The 19,481-nt window shown below is 45.7% G+C and overlaps 1 protein-coding gene across 7 annotated transcripts in view; it reads left to right on the plus strand.

Annotated features, from left to right (window-relative positions):
* plce1 (phospholipase C, epsilon 1) overlaps window positions 1–19,481 on the plus strand; it is a 408,311-nt gene that overhangs the window by 385,070 nt on the left and 3,760 nt on the right. For all 7 annotated transcript variants that reach the window (XM_078223543.1, XM_078223542.1, XM_078223546.1 and 4 more), the window contains 3 exons: window positions 608–778; window positions 4,982–5,200; window positions 6,822–7,033. In XM_078223543.1, the coding sequence (XP_078079669.1) occupies window positions 608–778; window positions 4,982–5,200; window positions 6,822–6,998 (567 nt within the window). In that variant the 3' untranslated portion in view covers window positions 6,999–7,033. The remainder of the gene's footprint in view (window positions 1–607; window positions 779–4,981; window positions 5,201–6,821; window positions 7,034–19,481) is intronic.

The raw sequence follows: 19,481 nt of genomic DNA on the forward strand, positions 1-19,481 counted from the left end.
TCACGCTCGCTCTCTCTCTCTCACGCTCGCTCTCTCTCTCTCACGCTCGCTCTCTCTCTCTCACACTCGCTCTCTCTCTCTCTCACGCTTGCTCTCTCTCTCACGCTCGCTCTCTCTCTCTCACGCTCTCTCACGCTCGCTCTCTCTCTCACGCTCGCTCTCTCTCACACTCGCTCTCTCTCTCTCACACGCTCTCTCTCTCTCTCTCACGCTCTCTCTCTCTCTCTCTCTCTCTCTCTCATGCTCGCTCTCTCTCTCTCTCTCTCACGCTCGCTCTCTCTCTCTCTCTCTCACTCACGCTCGCTCTCTCTCACGCTCGCTCTCTCTCTCACGCTCGCTCACACTCACACTTTTAGCTCAGAATGAATTAGACCCGAAAGCCAAAGCTATTTAAAGAAAACAAAATGGAACTTGGACCTGCTGGAAACCAGTTCTGTATATTTTCGATGAGAGTTGCTATGGAAACTGTCCACTCTTTGGTTGAGAATATGGATTGCTGGCATTTCTTCATTTGCGTTTTGAAACTGAGAGGGGACAGAGTGCTGGTGAATAATTCTAAACTTGCCGGAGTAGGAATGTGTCGGCTGATGTTCAACATCTGTTGCAGGAGCTGAATCTGAGGAACACCATGAATGAGGACCATGATGATGTGAGTTACAACAGCGCTCCCACAGAGGGCGATAGCTTCTTGGTTCAGGTGCATGATGTCTCCCCAGAACAGCCGCGTACAGTCATCAGGGCTTCAAAGTACAGCACAGCCCAAGACATCATCCTGCAGGTTGGTCAAGTTATACAAAGAATAAAGATGGGTCAGGGTGAGTTCTAGGTATATGCCAGCAATCCCTGGCTACGCTGGTCTGTTTGCAACTTTGCTGTCATATTTGACCCCAAGATGAGCTTCTGGCAATATATTTGTGTCATTATTAGACTACTTATTCCCACCTCCATAACATTGCCCAGTACACCCCTGTCTCAGCTCATCGGCTGCTGAAACCCTCATCCCTTCCGTCGGACTTGAACATTCCTGGCTGACCTCCCACATTCTCCGTAAACTTGAGGTCATCCAAAACTCTGCTTCCTGTTCCATTCGCACCAGATTCCATTCACCCATCGGCCCCTCTGCTTCATAGAATCCCTACAGTGCAGAAGGCGGCCATTTGGCCCATCGAGTCTGCACCGACCACAATCCCACCCCGGCCCCATCCCCGTAACCCCACATATGTACCCTTGCTAGGCCCCTGACACTGAGGGGCAATTTAACATGGCCAATCTACCTAACCCACCGCACCTTTAGACTGTGGGAACGCCCGGAGGAAACCCACGCAGACACGGGGAGAATGTGCAAACTCCACACAGACAGTGACCCAAGATGGGAATTGAACCCGGGTCCCTGGCACTGTGAGGCAGCAGTGCTAACCACCATGCCACCCCCTGGCTGTTGACTTTGATTGACTTTTGGTGTCTCCCCCCCCCTGCGTCCAGCCACTGACCCTCAGGTATCTGTTCTTATCTCATTCAGGCCCCCTGAGCATCTGCAATTTTAATCGCTCCCTCACTGGCGGCTGGGCCTTCGCTCTGGAATTCTCTCCCTCTGTTCCGCCCTTCCTTCCCAAAAGGACAGTCCTTGAAACCTAACTCTTTGCTTTTGTTTAGATGACTAAACATTCCCTTATGTGACTCAGTCTTATCATTTGTATTATAAAGCTCCCACGGGACCTGGGGGCTATTTATTAAATAAAAGATGCTACATAAAAATAAGTTACTGTTGCTGTGCTGTTGTGATCTAAATCTGTATCTGTGACTAATCCTCAGTAAGCTGCTAATTTACAGACTCGATGCGGGGCAGAATGTTACACACCCCCCGCCAATGGTTTTGCAGGTGGTGCAGGGGTTAGTGGCCCATAAAATGACTGGCCTGCCCTTCCCCGCCACCCCCACCTGTCTGTAATTTTATGGTGAGGTAAGTGAGGCCTAGGCTGGCCTGCCCACTCCTGCCGCCCAATTGAGGCCTTAAAGTGGGCAGTTCAAAGAACAAAGAACAAAGAACAATACAGCACAGGAACAGGCCCTTCTGCCCTCCAAGCCCGCGCCGCTCCCCGGTCCAGGATTGAATCCTGAATCCAGGATCCCCGCCCAATTTTCCAGCCTATCTACATACCAATATCCTATCCACCGAGCTGTCCCTCACAGCTATGATGCTTTGTTCATTACAACCTATTAACTTACCCCCACCCCCCCGTTCCAGACCATGTGATCTCCAGGGAGAGGCGAAAACCCAGAGTGAAAAACCCCAGGGCCAATATGGGGAAAAAAAAATCTGGGAAATTCCTCTCCGACCCCCTGAGGCGATCGAAACGAGTCCAGGAGATCACAATGGCCCCGATCGGAAAATGCTTCCCAACCCTAGTCATTTCCACTTCCACGAACACCATATGAATTCCCTGCCCCCGAGACAGGTTCCCAACTATCCGCAGTCTCACTCTGTACTGGCACCAGCAAGATGATCGTAGAATGAAGCCTTGAAACGAGAAACCAGGAACAATTAGCCCGCGCCGCTCCCTGGTCCAAACTAGACCACTCTTTTGTATCCCTCCATTCCCACTCCGTTCATATAGCTGTCTAGATAAGTCTTAAACGTTCCCAGTGTGTCCGCCTCCACCACCTTGCCCGGCAACACATTCCAGGCCCCCACGACCCTCTGTGTGAAATATGTCCTTCTGATATCTGTGTTAAATCTCCCCCCCTTCACCTTGAACCTATGACCCCTCGTGAACGTCACCACCGACCCGGGGAAAAGCTTCCCACCGTTCACCCTATCTATGCCTTTCATAATTTTATACACCTCTATTAAGTCTCCCCTCATCCTCCGTCTTTCCAAGGAGAACAACCCCAGTTTCCCCAATCTCTCCTCATAACCAAGCCCCTCCATACCAGGCAACATCCTGGTAAACCTCCTCTGTACTCTCTCCAAAGCCTCCACGTCCTTCTGGTAGTGTGGCGACCAGAACTGGTTAATGACCACTCGAGTTGTTTCCCTCTCCACCTCAATTTTGGGGCAAGTGGGAGGAGTTGCGGAAATTGCCCTGCTGGAGGCTGACAGGAAGGGTGTGGTCTGGTGTGCCTCCTTCAATGGCCTTTCCACATAAGGTGCCCCAGTTCCAAACCTGCCTCCCAATCTGGCCTCTCCGTCAAGATCCCTGCACCCCCCCCCCCCCCCCCACCTCACCTCTCTGGGCCTCACCTCTCCTTCCCAATGTGAGACCGCCCGCACTCACCTGCTGCTGGATTCTGCGATGTTCAATCTGGGGCCTGTTTTTAGTCCCAGTCCCGACCCCTGCTGCCCTGTTGCGACTAAAGCTGGGCCAATCAGCTCTCTGAGGTGGACGTCCTCCTCTCTCTCCTCGCACACACCACCACCACCCCCCCCCCCCCCCCCCCATTCCCCGAGTGAGGGGCAGATGTCCCGTCTCCATCCAAATAATGCTCCTTGGACTGTTAGCTGCTTTAGGGAAGTCAGTACTGTCCTGGGACTAGGCCCCTGATTACCTCCCCATCGCACCCCCCCCGACCACCCACCCAACCCCCTGACTACCCTTCTGACCCCCCAACCACCCACCCAACCCGACCACCCACCCAACCCCCTGACTACCCTTCTGACCTCCCCCCTCCACCCCCCCTGACCACCCACCCAACCCCCCTGACGACCATACAGCCGCCTCCCCCACCTCCAGCTGCTCCTGCACTACATTGCCTACCCTCCCCACCCCTGACACCCCGGCCACCCTGATCATCCAACCCTGGACCCCTTTAAACTTCCTTGTTTAAAGGCACCTTTTTCCGATGCCATGGCCCCCAGGGACCAGGTACATGGCACCTCTCTCACAGGACCTGAGGCCTGGGATGGATGTCTGGGCAGGAAATATGCAGCTCCATATTAAAGAGCAAAGTGGCAATCCGATTAGCCACCTGGAAAGTGATAGCCATCCCATGGAGGTTACACCCCTTCAACCAATTAAACTAGCTTGTATTTATCCGTTAAAATTCAGCCCAACTGTTTTGAAGTATATTTTTCTATTCATTCGTGGGACATGGGCATTGCTGGCTGACCAGCATTTATTGCCCATCCCTAGTTGCCCTTGGAGGGCAGATGAGAATCAACCACATTGCTGTGGCTCTGGAGTCACATGTAGGCCAGACCGGGTAAGGACGGCAGATTTCCTTCCATAAAGGACATTAGTGAATCAGATGGGTTTTTCCGACAATCGACAATGGTTTCATGGTCATCAGTAGATTCTTAATTCCAGATATTTTTTATTGAATTCAAATTCCACCGTGGCGGGATTTGAACCCAGAACATTAGCTGAGTTTCTGGATTAATAGTCTCGTGGTAATACCACTAGACCATCACCTCCCCGTCATGGGTAGATTAGATTTTCAAGGCAAGGATAGATAGATTTTTGAACAGTAAAGGAATTAAGGGTTATGGTGAACGGTCGGGTAAGTGGAGCTGAGTCCACAAAAAGATCAGCCATGATCTTATTGAATGGTGGAGCAGGCGCGAGGGGCCAGATGGCCTATTCCTGCCCCTAGTTCTTATGTTCTTATTAGCAGTAAAATTCAATATTAGGAATGTTGACTGGTGGTAAATTAATGTACAGCACAGAGGTGCACGTGGTAGGGTTACTCTTAAAAGATAATGTGCTGGGACTGCCAACTAGAGAGTGCCTGAGGAACATTCCTTTAACTCACTTCTTCATCTTTATCTTCAGTTTGAAGTAAGTTGAACATTATCATGTCGGGTTTAATAGCAACACTGGGCACGGTTGGAGTGGTGCTAGGGGACGATGTATACTATGCTTACACTAGATACAGTCAGGACTGGAGACTGTGGTCGAATCTGTTTAGACTGAGCATGCTAACAACAAGGAATATTTATTCAGTGTTACAATTACACAGAGTTTGTTTTGATTTGCTCTTGCAGGCATTAAGTAAAGCCAAATATTCCTACAGCATCCTGAACAACCCCAACCCCAGTGACTATGTCCTTGTGGAAGAGGTCATCAAGGAACCGCTGAACAAGAAATCCTCGATGGCGAAGCCTGCTCTCCGGATCCTTTCCGAGCACGAGAGTGTGTTTGTAGCTCAGAGTGGCTGGAAAGGTGCAGGAAAATTCATCCTCAAACTGAAAGAACAAGTGCAGGTAAGGAACCACCGATACTTGATGCCTAGCGGGGTCATTGCCTCACAACCAATGAAATATTATCATATTGTTGTTGCTGTGATGTGGAAGGCTCAACAACCTATCTGGACACAACACGTTCCCACAGACAACTGTGAAATAAATGGTCACATCGTGTTTTGGGTGCTGGGTGAGGGATAGGTGTTGTTCAGGGTGGCAGGGCAATTCCTCAGGTCTGTGGGATCTTTTCCAAAAGGCAGATGATTGAACAGTGCAGTACTGGACTGAAATGCCAACTTGGGATATGAGCTCAAGTCCCTGGAGTGTGATTATGAGCCCAGAACCTTCTGACTCAAAGGTGATTGCTACCACTTGACCACAGTCGACACTTTGTTACATACACAAAGTTTTGAAAGATCTTGGGGATCTTCCAGTCCCGCCAATAGCAACCCACCATGGTGCACTCCCCAGCGACGGAGGGTGCAGGGCATGCAAAACCCTGTGGACATCAGCAGGACCAAAAGATCCCACCACCGGCCAATGACAGGCCGCCTCCGCTGTCGAAAATTACACCACGGGGTGGGGAGGCCTGGAAAATCTCACCCCTTGACCATGACTAGCCACCATTTTGTACTTCACGTTCAAGTTTACATATGTAACATTCTCCAGTTTATATTTAATTTGCAAATATCCCTTCTCGACCTTTTGGCTAAGATCAAGCCCAGGATGGGATGGAATGCCTTATCTTGTCAGCTTGGATCTTGTTTGTCTCTCTTATGGAGGCCATGAATTGGATTCAGTTGGATTTTGAATTTGGTTTTTGTAGCAAGCAAGGAATAGATTTGGGTTTGCCCGGTCCACCCTGAGCATTGGCTTTGTAACTTTAACGATGGAGTAAAAAAATTGTTTAATAAAATTTCTATATCGTTATCCAATAGCTCAGCATGATCAGTACGTTACTGCCCCTTCTGTTGTAGGGAAGAGATCCTAGAAACCCACCCCAACATTACCGTGTGGGGCATGACTTGTACAAAGGCTGTAGCAAGTTCAAGAAGAAGGTCCATCACTACCTTCTGATGGGCGATAATTGTCGCCTTGCCAGCAGCAACCAAACCCTGAGAAAATCCAAATTTGAAAATGTGTGTGTTTTGCTGCTAAGTTTTTAAATTGTCAGCGCTCCCTTCATTAAGGATCTAGGCAAGGAGGGTGGAAGTGGCAGCTTAGCTTAGATTAATGGCAAAGGAACAAAAACACTGTAAAATAAAACAGAAGAGCCTAGAAAGAGAATTTTTGTTTCAGAATATACAGAAGGATTACGCATATCACAAAAATAGAGAGGACATTACATATGTTCAGCATTATGTGTAATAATTTCCCAATAAACTGCAATATTCTAAATCCCATTCGATAACTTTTAAGATAATTTAAAAATGGTACCATCTGCAATACAGTCTGGATAACTATTGTTCCTTTGTTTTCATGCCAAAAATACTAAAAAGAATTCTGCGTTAACTTTTTATTTAAATAACACAACCGTTGACCTCCTCCAGATGTCGCAGTGTATATTTATAATGACTAATTTCTTCCCCGTGCTGTTCCCAATGCCTCGCTCTGATCAATAAATTCTGGAATGTGTTGGCAGGCCGCACAGGAGAAGAAGAAAGGCCTTTCTTTTGCGAATGAACTGAAGAGATTCACAAAGTCAAGCAAGCAGAGTCGGAGCTTTTCCATCCCCCTTCAGCCAAGTCCCCCAGAAAGCACCCAGAGTAAGGAAGAAAGAGCTGCCTGTACTCTACCATTTACTGAGACCACTGAGTAAAGCCTTTGACGTGGTTGCAGAATGTGACTGCCCAGGTATGGCTTAGCACTTGACTTCTTGTTGATTTTGACCATGTCATTTCGTAGTACACACTTTATTTATTTATTTTTTATTCATTCGTGAGAAATGGGCGTCGTTATCTCGCCAGCATTTATTCCCCATCCCTAGTTGCCCAAGGGCAGTTCATAGTCAACCACATTGCTCTGGCTCTGGAGTTACATGTTAGTAAGAGTTTTAACAACGCCAGGTTAAAGTCCAACAGGTTTATTTGGTAGCAAATGCCATTAGCTTTCGGAGCACTGCTCCTTCGTCAGATGAAGTGGATATCTGCTCTCAAACAGGGCATACAGAGACCACAATACACATCTCTTTAACCTGTGCTTAATTAATGCTCCCTCCACTCACATTGTCTGTATCTTTAAGACCTGGTGGATTGTAGAGATTCGCATTCTAATCAGTATTCTGTAACTTGATTTTGTGTCTCTGTATGCCCTGTTTGAGAGCAGATATCCACTCCATCTGATGAAGGAGCAACGCTCCAAAAGCTAATGGTATTTACTACCAAATAAACCTGTTGGACTTTAACCTGGTGTTGTTAAAACTCTTACTGTGTTTACCCCAGTCCAATGCCAGCATCTCCACATCGTCACATGTTAGACCAGACCAGGTAAGGACGGCAGATTTCCTTCCCTAAAGGACATTAGTGAACCAGATGGGTTTTTCTGACAATCGACAATGGTCATCGGTAGATTCTTAATTCCAGATATTGTCTATTGAATTCAAATTCTACCATCTGCTATGGTGGGATTCGAACCCGGGTCCCCAGAACATCAGCTGAATTTCTGGATAATAGTCTAGCAATACTACCAGTAGGCCATCGTTCAGAGAATGGACATTGTGCTGGAACGTTTGTGCCTCAAAATAAATGATGTAAAATACAAGAGCTGCTAAAATATAATTTAAAGTACCATTTTCTCAGACTTTCTTGGCCAAATGAAGTCTTATTTCCTTCAAGTGGATTTTGCCACATTTTTGTGATAAGGATGATGTCCTGGGTATGAATACGTCAACTGACCTTATTTGAACCTTCCTGTCATTTCACTTGCAGAATTGCCAAATTGGAAAGAAAATATGTGTGATTGGAATGATAATGATCTTTAGGTCTAATTAAAAACTATACTGAAATTTATACACATTAAACTGCCGACTAACTCTCCTCCTGAGAAATGAGTCTTGCTTCATCAGCAGTTTCATCATCCCTTGATGCCTAATTTCCTAATTAGGGGAGGGAGTGGCGTAGTGGTACTGTCACTGGACTAGTAGTCCAGAGAGCCAAATCAAGATCTGAGCACCCGGGTTCAAATCCCGCCATGGCAGATGGTGAAATTTGAATTCAATAAAAATCTTGAGTTAGAAGTCTGATGATGACCATGAAACAATTGTCGGAAAAACCCATCTGGTTTACCAATGTCCTTTAGGGGGAAGGAAATCTGCTGTCCTTACCTGAGGACGGCACGGTGGCGCAGTGGTTAGCGATGCTGCTTCACAGCGCCAGGGACCTGGCTTCAATTCCCGGCTTGGGTCACTGTCTGTGTGGAGTTTGCACGTTCTCCCCATGTCTGCGTGGGTTTCCTCCAGATGTTCCGGTTTCCTCCCACAGTCCAAAGATGTGCGGGTTGGGTGAATTGGCCATGCTAAATTGTCCCTCAGCGTACCCGAACAGGCGCAGGAGTGTAGCGACTGGAGGATTTTCACAGCAACTTCATTGCAGTGTGAATGTAAGCCTATTGTGACTAATAAATAAACTTTTGGTCTGGCCTACATGAGTCTCCAGATCCAAGGTGATGTGGTTAACTCTCAACTGTCCTCGGAAGTGGAGGGCAGTTCAGGACGGGCAATAAGTGCTGGCCCAGCGAAACTCTCATCCCATAAATGAATAAAAACAATACTGCAAATTCTATTTTTGCCCACTGAAATCGAGGATCTGCAGCTTAAATGATGAGAAATCTTTCAATCTAACTGCGTGTCTCCGTGTGCCAGAAGTAATTTTTGTTTTGAGCTGTCACCTTTTATTTTGGAAAGTTAAATCAACTTTCCCTTTTTAACATTTGGTTAGTCTTTGTTAGTTTTCTAGGTTGCCATGTATGGTTGCTAGGCACCTATAGGTATGCAAACTACTTTTGAAGTGATGTTTACACAATGCAGCACTGTTAATGCTCAACATGTCAACATTTCACAGAGTGTTTGGTCGCAGTGCAACTTTCCCTCTACCTTTTAGCACAGTGTTAAAGTGTTCTTGTGAGATTTTTGGCTCCTCTGCATTAACAGTAATTAATCCATTGTCACATTTTTGGGATTTTCTTTTGACCTTTTCATCCATAGAAAGGATATGGAAAAAAAATTTAAACTTTAAATGTTGGGTTTTTATAGTTTTTTTTTGTAAATATGCGCAGGGAAGGTAGATGGTCAAAATGTTAATGAATGGGCGGTGGCACAGTGGTTAGCACTGCTGCCTCACAGCACCAGAGACCTGGGTTCAATTCCGGCCTCGGGTCACTGTCTGTGTGGAGTTTGCACATTCTCCCTGTGTCTGTGTGGGTTTCCTCCGGGTGCTCCAGTTTCCTCCCACAGTCCAAAGATGTGCAGGTTAGGCATATTAGCCATACTAAATTGCCTCTTTGTGTCAGGGAGATTAGCAACGTAAATACGTTACTGGGATAGAACCTGGATGGGATTATTGTCAGTGCGGGCTTGATAGGTCGAATGGCCTCCTTCTGCACTGTAGGGATTTGGTGAACTAAAAGTTGATGTTATTTCCCCGTAGACAGTTAAAAGTATGCAATTTGTGAGCTGTGTTTAAATCAATGACCACCTCACGTCCACTCCATTAGAAAGTCTAATCTTTTAAGGCCATGAATTTAGGGTGATTCGAGACAAAGACTGAGTGACAGGTGGTCCAGCAAATGCTGCATGTCCATTTTTTAAAATGGAAAATATCAAAGACAAACTCTGTCCAGGCGTAGAAATTTAGCACTTAGGTGGATAATTATGAGTCATTTTAAGTAAGGCAACACACAGATGTGGGGAAATATAGTGTGGTTATTTTGTTTGAACTTGTCCTAGCTGAAGTAACTTCATCCAGTTATCACTTGCTGTGTACATTTATGCCCTGTGAAATAAAGTTTAGCAATTTGAATTGGGACTCAACTCATCAAATGCTTTACATGGGTCACTTTTGATAAGTGAAGACATAAGGACTTGGTTCAGACCATAAGGAGATATTATTCCTACACCCCTTGCTTATATTATTCCACTATCAGATATTGGACAAAACACCCAAAATGTAAATCACTCAGAACACCGTATCTGATAGAATCATAGAATCCCTACAATGCAGAAGGAGGTCATTCGGCCCATCGAGCCTGTACTGACAACAATCCCAGCCAGGCTCTATCCCCATAACCCCATGTATTTACCCTGCTAATTCCCCTGACACTAAGGGGCAATTTAGTATGGCCAATTCATCTAACCCGCTCATGTTTGGACTGTGGGAGGAAACCGGAGCATCCGGAGAAAACCCACGCAGACACCGGGAGAACGTGCAAACTCCACAAACTCAGCCACCTGAGGTCGGTTTTGAACCTGGATCCCTCTTGCTGTGAGGCAGCAGTGCTAATTTATATCTAAAATAACCTTGTAAACCAAACTTGTAACACATTTAAAATAACAGACTGCAAAGAAATAATACCATGGGCAGAATTTAATGCAATTGCATTAAAGAATAATGGGGCGGCACGGTAGCACAGTGGTTAGCACTGCTGCTTCACAGCTCCAGGGACCTGGGTTCGATTCCCGTCTTGGGTCACTGTCTGTGTGGAGTTTGCACATTCTCCCCGTGTTTGCGTGGGTTTCCTCCCACAGTCCAAAGATGTGCGGGTTAGGTTGATTGGCCATGCTAAAATTGCCCCTTAGTGTCCTGAGATGCATAGGTTAGAGGGATTAGTGGGTAAATATGTAGGGATATGGGGGTAGGGCCTGGGTGGGATTGTGGTTGGTGCAGACTCGATGGGCCAAATGGCCTCTTTCTGCACTGTAGGGTTTCTATGATAATAAGTCAAAAGCAGCAGAGGAAAATTAAACTCCGTGAATTAAACTTTTGAACTGAAATGCTAAACTGAAATAAATCCCACCCACTCACTGTAATAAATTTCTGAAATTCAGTTCTTCAGTGAGTTGTGATCGTGAAGTTTATTTCACACCACTGCACCGCTTTGCGAGGATACTGTGCAGAGCTTCTACGTTTTGTGTTTATTTGAAACCAAAATTGCGTCTGTCAATTTGACAAAATATGATTTGGACAATACAGAAAGGGTAGTATGCACTCAGCAAAGCACTTTGGACATGAACACTTCTGATTGAAGTTCATGTTAGCGTTACATGTAGAAGGCAGATCAGTCAGAAGCACAGAGTAAAATGTAATCTAATGTTGCTGTGTGTATCTGACTAACCTGCATAATCCAGGACGCTGTCTGTATCATTCATAGTTCCATTTTACACGGGGAAAAAAATCTATTGCACATAATAAAGAATTGAATGCCTCACATTTAGATATTTTTTAATGGCTTATTATAAAACCCAGGTTTGTGTAAACTCTTTTTTAACTTTTAACACAAAGTCGAGGAGAACAGGTGAGGAAAAGCTGAATGTGGGTTTTGGTGTTTTGTAAGAATGAAGTCGCTTTCCTTTCAATGAATGGTTGTCTTGACTCTGTTGCTCTTGCCCCATCTGTTCTTGACTCATGTTTTATTAACCATGCTAATTCTAAATGCCATTTTATTTTCATTTAATCTCTCATATTAGCCATTAATTCATTTTAGGGACAGTATTTTGAGCTGTTCTGTTCATTTGGAAGGCAGATTTCAAATATTTTTCCTTTATTGTAGGATGTTGAATGAAAAATTCTTTCTTGCTTCCCTGAGCAAAGTCCATTCTTACTATTTATGTAACAATTAAGTGATTTCTTTAAAAAGCTCAAGTCAGGATGGTTAGGAGAACAGGCTTATTGCATATTAAAGATGATTAATCAGCGACCATAGAATCCCAACAATGCAGAGGGGGGCCCTTCAACCCATCGAGTCCAAAAGAGCATTTTACTCAGCCAGCACACACCCTCTCCTGCCCACCCAATCTCCGTAACCCCACGCTTTTACTATGGCTAATCCACCTAACTTGCACATCTTTGGACTGTGGGAGGAAACCAGGGCAGCCGGAGGAAACTCATGCAGACACAGGATGGATGTGTGAAATTTGCACAGTCACCCGAGGCTGGAATTGAACCTGGGTCCCTGGCGCTGTGAGGCAACAGTGCTAATAGAAAATGATGGTAGAAAATGTGTGAAGAAGTGACAGAATCCTTTAAAAAATTGCTTTGTCCATTTATAAATTTTTAACATGGGAGTGGCAAGAAAGAAATAAAACTTAGCTGTTCTGGCTCTATTCCTCCCTCTGCTGAAGTTTTTAATGGAAATAGATCCCCTTTAGAATGCACATTGCATTGCTGACACATTTCTAATTCATCTTTGAAGACAATGGCACCTGAAATGGGTTAATTCCCCATATTTTGGATCCAATGTCAGCGAGACATTCCCTGGTCAAGCATAGTTCAAGATGGATGTACGATATTGCTTTACCTTGTTTACAAACATATGAAGTAAGAACTGAAGTAGGCCTTCCGGCCCTGAGTCTGCTCCACCATCCAATAAGGTCATGGCTAATATGGTTGTGGCCTTAATGCCTCACCCCCAATACTCTTTGAATCGCTTGTTAGTTCAGAATCTATCTACCGCTGCCTTAAAAATATTCAACGACCTTGCCCCTACAACTCTCTGGGGAAGAGAGTTCCACACATTAATGATCCTCTGAGAGAAAAAAAGTTCTCCTCGTCTTGGTTTTAAATGGGAGACCCCCCCTTATTTTTGAACTGTGTCCCCAAGTTCTGATATTTCCAACAGGGGAAAGGATCCTTTCAGAATTCACAATGTCAAGTCTATTCAGGGTCTTTATGTTTCCATAAACTAAGGGCAGCATGGTGGCACAGTGGTTAGCACTGCTGCCTCACAGTGCTAGGGACCCGGGTTCGATTCCTGGCTTGGATCACTGTCTGTGTGGAGTTTGCACATTCTCTCCGTGTCTGCGTGGGTTTCCTCGGGTGCTCCAGTTTCTTCCCACAGTCCGAACGACGTGCTGGTTAGGTGCATTGACCCGAACAGGCGCTGGAGTGTGGCGACTAGGGCAATTTCACAGTAACTTCATTGCAGTGTTCATGTAAGCCTTACTTGTGGCTAATAAATAAACTTTATAAGATTGTTCTACTAAACCCCAGTGGGTACAGGCCCAACCTGTACAACTTTTTCCTCTTAAGGTAACCCATCCTCACCCCAGTAATCAGTTAAGTGAGCCTTCCCTGAATTCTTCTCATGCAATAATATCCTTTTTAAAATATGGAGACCAAAACTGTACGCAGTGGGTGGAATTTTCCTGTCCCACTCGCTGCTAAAATAGTAATTTACATTTTGGGTGTTTAATCCTGTACCTGGCAGTGGAATAATATAAGCAAATGGTGTAGTAATAACACCTCCTTGTGACCAGAACCAAGTAATTATGTCTTCAGACTTATCAAAAGATTTGGTGGACCATGTAAAAGTCCGTTGACCTTGGGTGGGAATTTCCAATCTTGGGGCAGGCGTGGCCAGAAAATCCCATCCAGTGGCCGGACTTTTACCGGCACGCCCGCCCCGATTCCGGCATTCTCCGTTGGCCTCAGGCGGGACTGTGTGAACCTCGGGTGGACGTGCCGGTAAAATTCCGCCCAGTATCTAGATCTGGTCTCACCTGTGCCCTGTACAACTGCAGCAAAGCATCCTGACTTTTACATTCCATTCCCTTTGCAATAAACACCAACTTGCCTTCCTGTTACTTGCTGTAACCTTTTGTGATTGATGTACACCCAGATCCAACTCTACCTCAGGAGTTCTGACATCTCTCTCCACTTCAGTAAAATGATGCTTCTCAGTTCTTGCTGCCAAAGTGGACAAGTTCACATTCTGCCACGTTAAACTCCATCTACCAAATGTTTTGCCCACTCACTTCACTTATTTATGCCGCTTTGTTATGTGACCAATGTTTGAGGTGACTCGTGCTGAGTAATTCCTAAAGTCTAAATTAGACCTCAGTGCGTGGGATCAAAATGTATTTGTTAATATGGAAGAGAGAGACAGATGCTGAAGTTTTTGTCCTGTACTCATTTAATTTGGGGTTCCTGCCATCCGACAGACGAAGTGGCTTTGTATTCATTCTTTATGTTGATTAAGAACTCAATAGGGCTGGGACTTTCCGCCCCTGTTTCCAGGGGGGTGGGAATGGTGAGGAAAATCCAGTAGGAGTTCTCAAACGGTTTTCACGCCCACAGGATTTCCTCGCTGGACTGTCCCTGCCCCAACCTGCCATGACATAACATAGGCTGGTGAAAAAGGTTGGATCTCATGGGATAAAGGGGGAGGTGGCTAGATGGGTGGAGAACTGGCTTGGTCACAGAAGACAGAGGGTGGTAGTGGAAGGGTCTTTTTCCGGCTGGAGGCCTGTGACTAGTGGTGTTCCGCAGGGCTCTGTATTGGGACTTCTGCTGTTTGTGATTTATATAAACGATCTGGAAGGTGTAACTGGGGTGATCAGTAAGTTTGCGGACGACACAAAATTGGCAGGACTTGCAGATAGTGAGGAGCATTGTCAGAAGCTACAGAAGGATATAGATAGGCTGGAAATTTGGGCAAAGAAATGGCAGATGGAGTTCAATCCTGATAAATGCGAAGTGATGCACTTTGGTAGAAATAATGTAGGGAGGAGCTATACGATAAATGGCAGAACCATAAAGGGTGTAGATACGCAGAGGGACCTGGGTGTGCAAGTCCACAGATCCTTGAAGGTGACGTCACAGGTGGAGAAGGTGGTGAAGAAGGCATATGGCATGCTTGCCTTTATAGGTCGGGGCATAGAGTATAAAAGTTGGGGTCTGATGTTGCAGATGTATAGAACGTTGGTTCGGCCGCATTTGGAATACTGCGTCCAGTTCTGGTCGCCACACTACCAGAAGGACGTGGAGGCTTTGGAGAGAGTACAGAGGAGGTTTACCAGGATGTTGCCTGGTATGGAGGGGCTTATGAGGAGAGATTGGGTAAACTGGGGTTGTTCTCCCTGGAAAGACGGAGGATGAGGGGAGACTTAATAGAGGTGTATAAAATTATGAAAGGCATAGATAGGGTGAACGGTGGGAAGCTTTTCCCCAGGTTGGTGGTGACGTTCACGAGGGGTCATAGGTTCAAGGTGAAGGGGGGGGAGGTTTAACACAGAAATCAGAAGGACATATTTTACACAGAGGGTGGTGGGGGCCTGGAATGCGCTGCCAGGCAAGGTGGTGGAGGCGGACACACTGGGAACGTTTAAGACTTATCTAGATAACCATGTGAACGGAGTGGGAATGGAGGGATACAAAAGAATGGTCTAGTTTGGATCAGGGAGCGGCATGGGCTTGGAGGGCCGAAGGGCCTGTTCCTGTGCTGTATTGTTCTTTGTTCTTTATAGCGGGAATTCCATTTAAATATATTTTAATATAATTAGTGAGCTTCCCCACTCTGTTAGAACTCTCACCTCCCCCACATTTGGATTTCCCACCATCACGTTGGCAAGTTTTCCAATAGCTTTTGATAAACGGGAACCTGGCGAACGGTCCCTGCCGGGGGTGCACAGGTTAGTACAGCCCCCAGGGAGGAGAGGTAGAACCCAGGCAGAATCCTGGCACTGCCCTGGACACTGCCCCCTGGCAGTAGGAGGGCAGTGCCAAGAGGCAGTGCTGGGGTGGGTGGGGGGGGGCTTCCTTTTGGGGAGGTCCATGGGGGGTGGATCCCTGTATCTATGGGGGGGAGCATTCCCGTGTGCGTGGGACAGGGTCTCCTTGTGGGTGGGTGGTGGTGAATCCTTTGTAATTTTTATTTCTGTTTTATTTCTCTTGGAGACTGAGGTTGCTGGTGGGTTGGGCTCTGGTGTGGGACCCACCTCCAGCAATTCTTTTAAGTAAGTTTAGAAAAATATGGTGAGAAAAGCTGTCAGCAGAGCCAGTGGGATATTCACCGCTTTTCCTGCCAAAAACAGCATAGTTAGAAAAACAGAAAATTCCACCCTCGGGAAAAGGGACATTGTTTCATTCATTCACAGTTTCAATTTACTATTTCACAATCAATAGTTCCCTTTTCTTTCTGAAGTCTTTGAATGCTGTCACCTCAGATGCATGTCCATCTCTCCTGTATCTCCTTTTTGTTTAAAAGTTTAAAGTTTATTTATGAATGTCACAAGTAAGCTTACATTTACACTGCAATGAAGTTACTGTGAAAATCCCCTAGTCACCACAATCCAGCGCCTGTTCAGGCACACTGAGGGAGAATTTAGCATGGCCAATGCACATAACCAGCACGTCTTTCGGACTGTGGGAGGAAACCAGAGCACCCGGAGGAAACCCACACAGACATGGGGAGAACGTGCAGACTCTGCACAGATAGTGACCCAAGCCAGGAATTGAACCTGGGTCCCTGGTGCTGTGAGGTGGCAGTGCTAACCACTGTGCATTTTGAATCACACCAATTAGGTTCCACCCCTCTCACAGCACACAGTCCCCCACGCTCCCAGATCTCTACGACTGTAATGTAGTACCCCACCTCAGGCTCTCTGCATTCTTTTACATGGTCGAATACAGTATTCCTTTGCCAGTGCCTCTCCTCCATGTTTATTTTGGTGAGAATGTCTCTTGACTCTCTCATATGTGATCAGAGCTACAACATCTTTCATCCCTGCATGTGAATGCATCCAGGATGTCCGCTTCATCTAAATGCTGCCCCTTGCCAACTGGTGTATTTGGTGTACCATTATATGCCAATGATACCCAACTCTAACCTCTTCACCATTTCAGTGACACCTCAGCTGCCTCTGTGCACCGTGTATTCAGCACAGCAAGATCTCGCGCTCAACACCTCATCTATCTCTCTACTTCCAGCTCCTCATTTAAGAGCCTTTCAAAAACCCACCTCTTTGATCAAGATTTCCCTCACCTCAGCTTTTCTTTGGTGGATTTTTCCTAATGCTTTTGAAGAAAACTCGGTGTTTCTTCAGCGTTTTTTTTTATCACAATAAATGCTTTGTCAAAGTGCAGGAAAAGATTCTGCTAGTTTATCTTTCAATGATGCAGACAGGGAATAAACCCTCTCCACTCAATCCAGCCACAATAGGAGCAATTCACACTTCAGTGAATCCTTTATTCTTCTGAGTGAAATGTACAAACTGAAATGATATAGCCTCCCAGCAATGAATGAAAGTGCCACGGAAATGACATTTTAAGTACCACTGGCATTTTTAAGAAACTTGCAAATGCTGCAACAGTCCTTGTAAAGATATCCAAGATACTTATATTTTGTAAGCAATATTTGAATGGCCAATATCTTCCCAAAATAAGCAAGTAGGGCAATTGATGGATGAGACCAAACACATGATGCGCAGAATTTATTGCCTTGCCTGAGGTGAGTTTGTAGGTGGGGGTGCATTTAATCAGGCTGGAGGGTGTGAGGTAGGGACCCTACCACTGCCCCAATTAAGTCCAAGGGGGTGAAGGTTTGGGGCTAGCTTTCCTGTCCCGATGCCACTTTAGGGCCTCATTCGGCCACTGCTGGTATTCAGCTAGTGATGGATGGGGCCAGTGCCGGATTTAGACTTGGTGAGGCCCTAAGCTATATAAAGCTTGGAGGCCCCTTGTTAAAAAGTTACACCAAAAGGTCTCACAAAGGTGCGTACCAAAACAGGACCTTGGGTCGCCACAAAAAAATTGAAAACATAATTATGCCTTTTAATTATTTAACAGCAAGGTATTTAAAGTGAAAAATACAAATTATTTTCAAATAAATGCATTTACTGATTACATATTTATCATTTGGCTGGCTTGATCTCTCTCATAGATTTTGGTAATTTTTTGAGTTGCTCTTCAAGCTGGTGCTTTCTTTTTCTTTTCTGGTATCCGCCCTTAAATGTTCTCTTCATTGTAGACCTTCTGAAATTTTGTGAGGCCCTAAGCTGTAGCTTGTTTTGCTTATGCCTAAATCCGGCACTGGATGGGGCACACGGGGAGCCTGAAAAACAAACCTTTGCGGGCTCTTGGGAGAGATCCTGTTGAAAGGCACTCAGTGCCTGATTGAGGGACCCATTATCGGGAAGAGGGTCCTGTTGAGAGCCAACCCAACTCCCTTTCTTTCAAACCCCGCAACTGCCCTCGCTCACCAGTGGCCTGTGTCCCGTGCTGGTCCCAGGGGTTCTGGAGGGTGCCTTACCATCAGCTATCACTGCTGCTGGTGGTGCTAACAGCAATCCAGAGCTGTGGCCAGCAGTGCTCAGGGGGTGAGATTGGCATTTACTATGGCAGGCCTGTTGTCTATGCAGTCTGATAATTTAGCAACACTGCAAGAGATGAGCCAGGTGGTGGTGGTGTGGTGGAGCTAGATATGATACATAAATCAACACTGGGCATTTGAATCATTTCTCATCTACATGCAGGCAACATATAGATAAGAAATAGGAAGGGTAAGGAATAATTCTTGGGCATCACCAGAGGTAACAATGCAGGAGCAGGAAAAGAAACCATTCCAACTGTTATCCTGGCTATGATTAGATCAAGAATGGAATGGGGTGAGAGCAGTCCCACCCAGCTGGGTGACAGTGGATGGGCAGTGGAGGAGGAAGACTTGGTAACTGTGTCAAAGGCAATGTTAATTTATCTTTTGTATATTATTTCCAGTAGTAGCTTTTGACTATCACTGAATTTGTTTTTTTGCATTCCTGCCGAATGGAAATTATAGTTAACACAAACGGTATTTTCAGTGTAGCATGCTTCTTCCTATCTGCGTAACACCAAATATTTACAATCTTCACATTGTAGCACAGATTCCATTTAAAAGCATTTATTCCTCCATAGCTTTCAAGGCCACCATATTAGATCTCCTCTTACAGGACCTCAACTCACAAAAGTACTGTTTGAGACCCAAGCTAAAAAAGTCAGTCCCAAGTGTGACATTAGTGTACCTTAAAGCGATTTTCTTAGAAAAATCATGCTGTCTGCAGCTCACAGTCTTAGCTGACGTCATTGTTGCCAGTTTGTCTGGAGGAGTCTTTTTATTGCTGCTTAAATGGGGTTTATTTTTACTGGGATGTTTTATGGTCCTGCATTGTTAGGAGGAAAACTGATTGGAAGGTCAGTCAGGTGACAGGAACTCTTTCGTTTTCAGTTTGAGTTGCTGTTTAGTTTGAGTTTTAGACGGGGCATCAAGCTGAAAAGAAGTCTCTTTCTCTCTCCCCCTGCTATTGGAAATTCTGCTGGTCATCTGAAAGCAAGGTCTT

The sequence above is a fragment of the Mustelus asterias genome, chromosome 11 (assembly GCF_964213995.1).
Source record: "Mustelus asterias chromosome 11, sMusAst1.hap1.1, whole genome shotgun sequence".
NCBI classification, from domain to species: domain Eukaryota; kingdom Metazoa; phylum Chordata; class Chondrichthyes; order Carcharhiniformes; family Triakidae; genus Mustelus; species Mustelus asterias.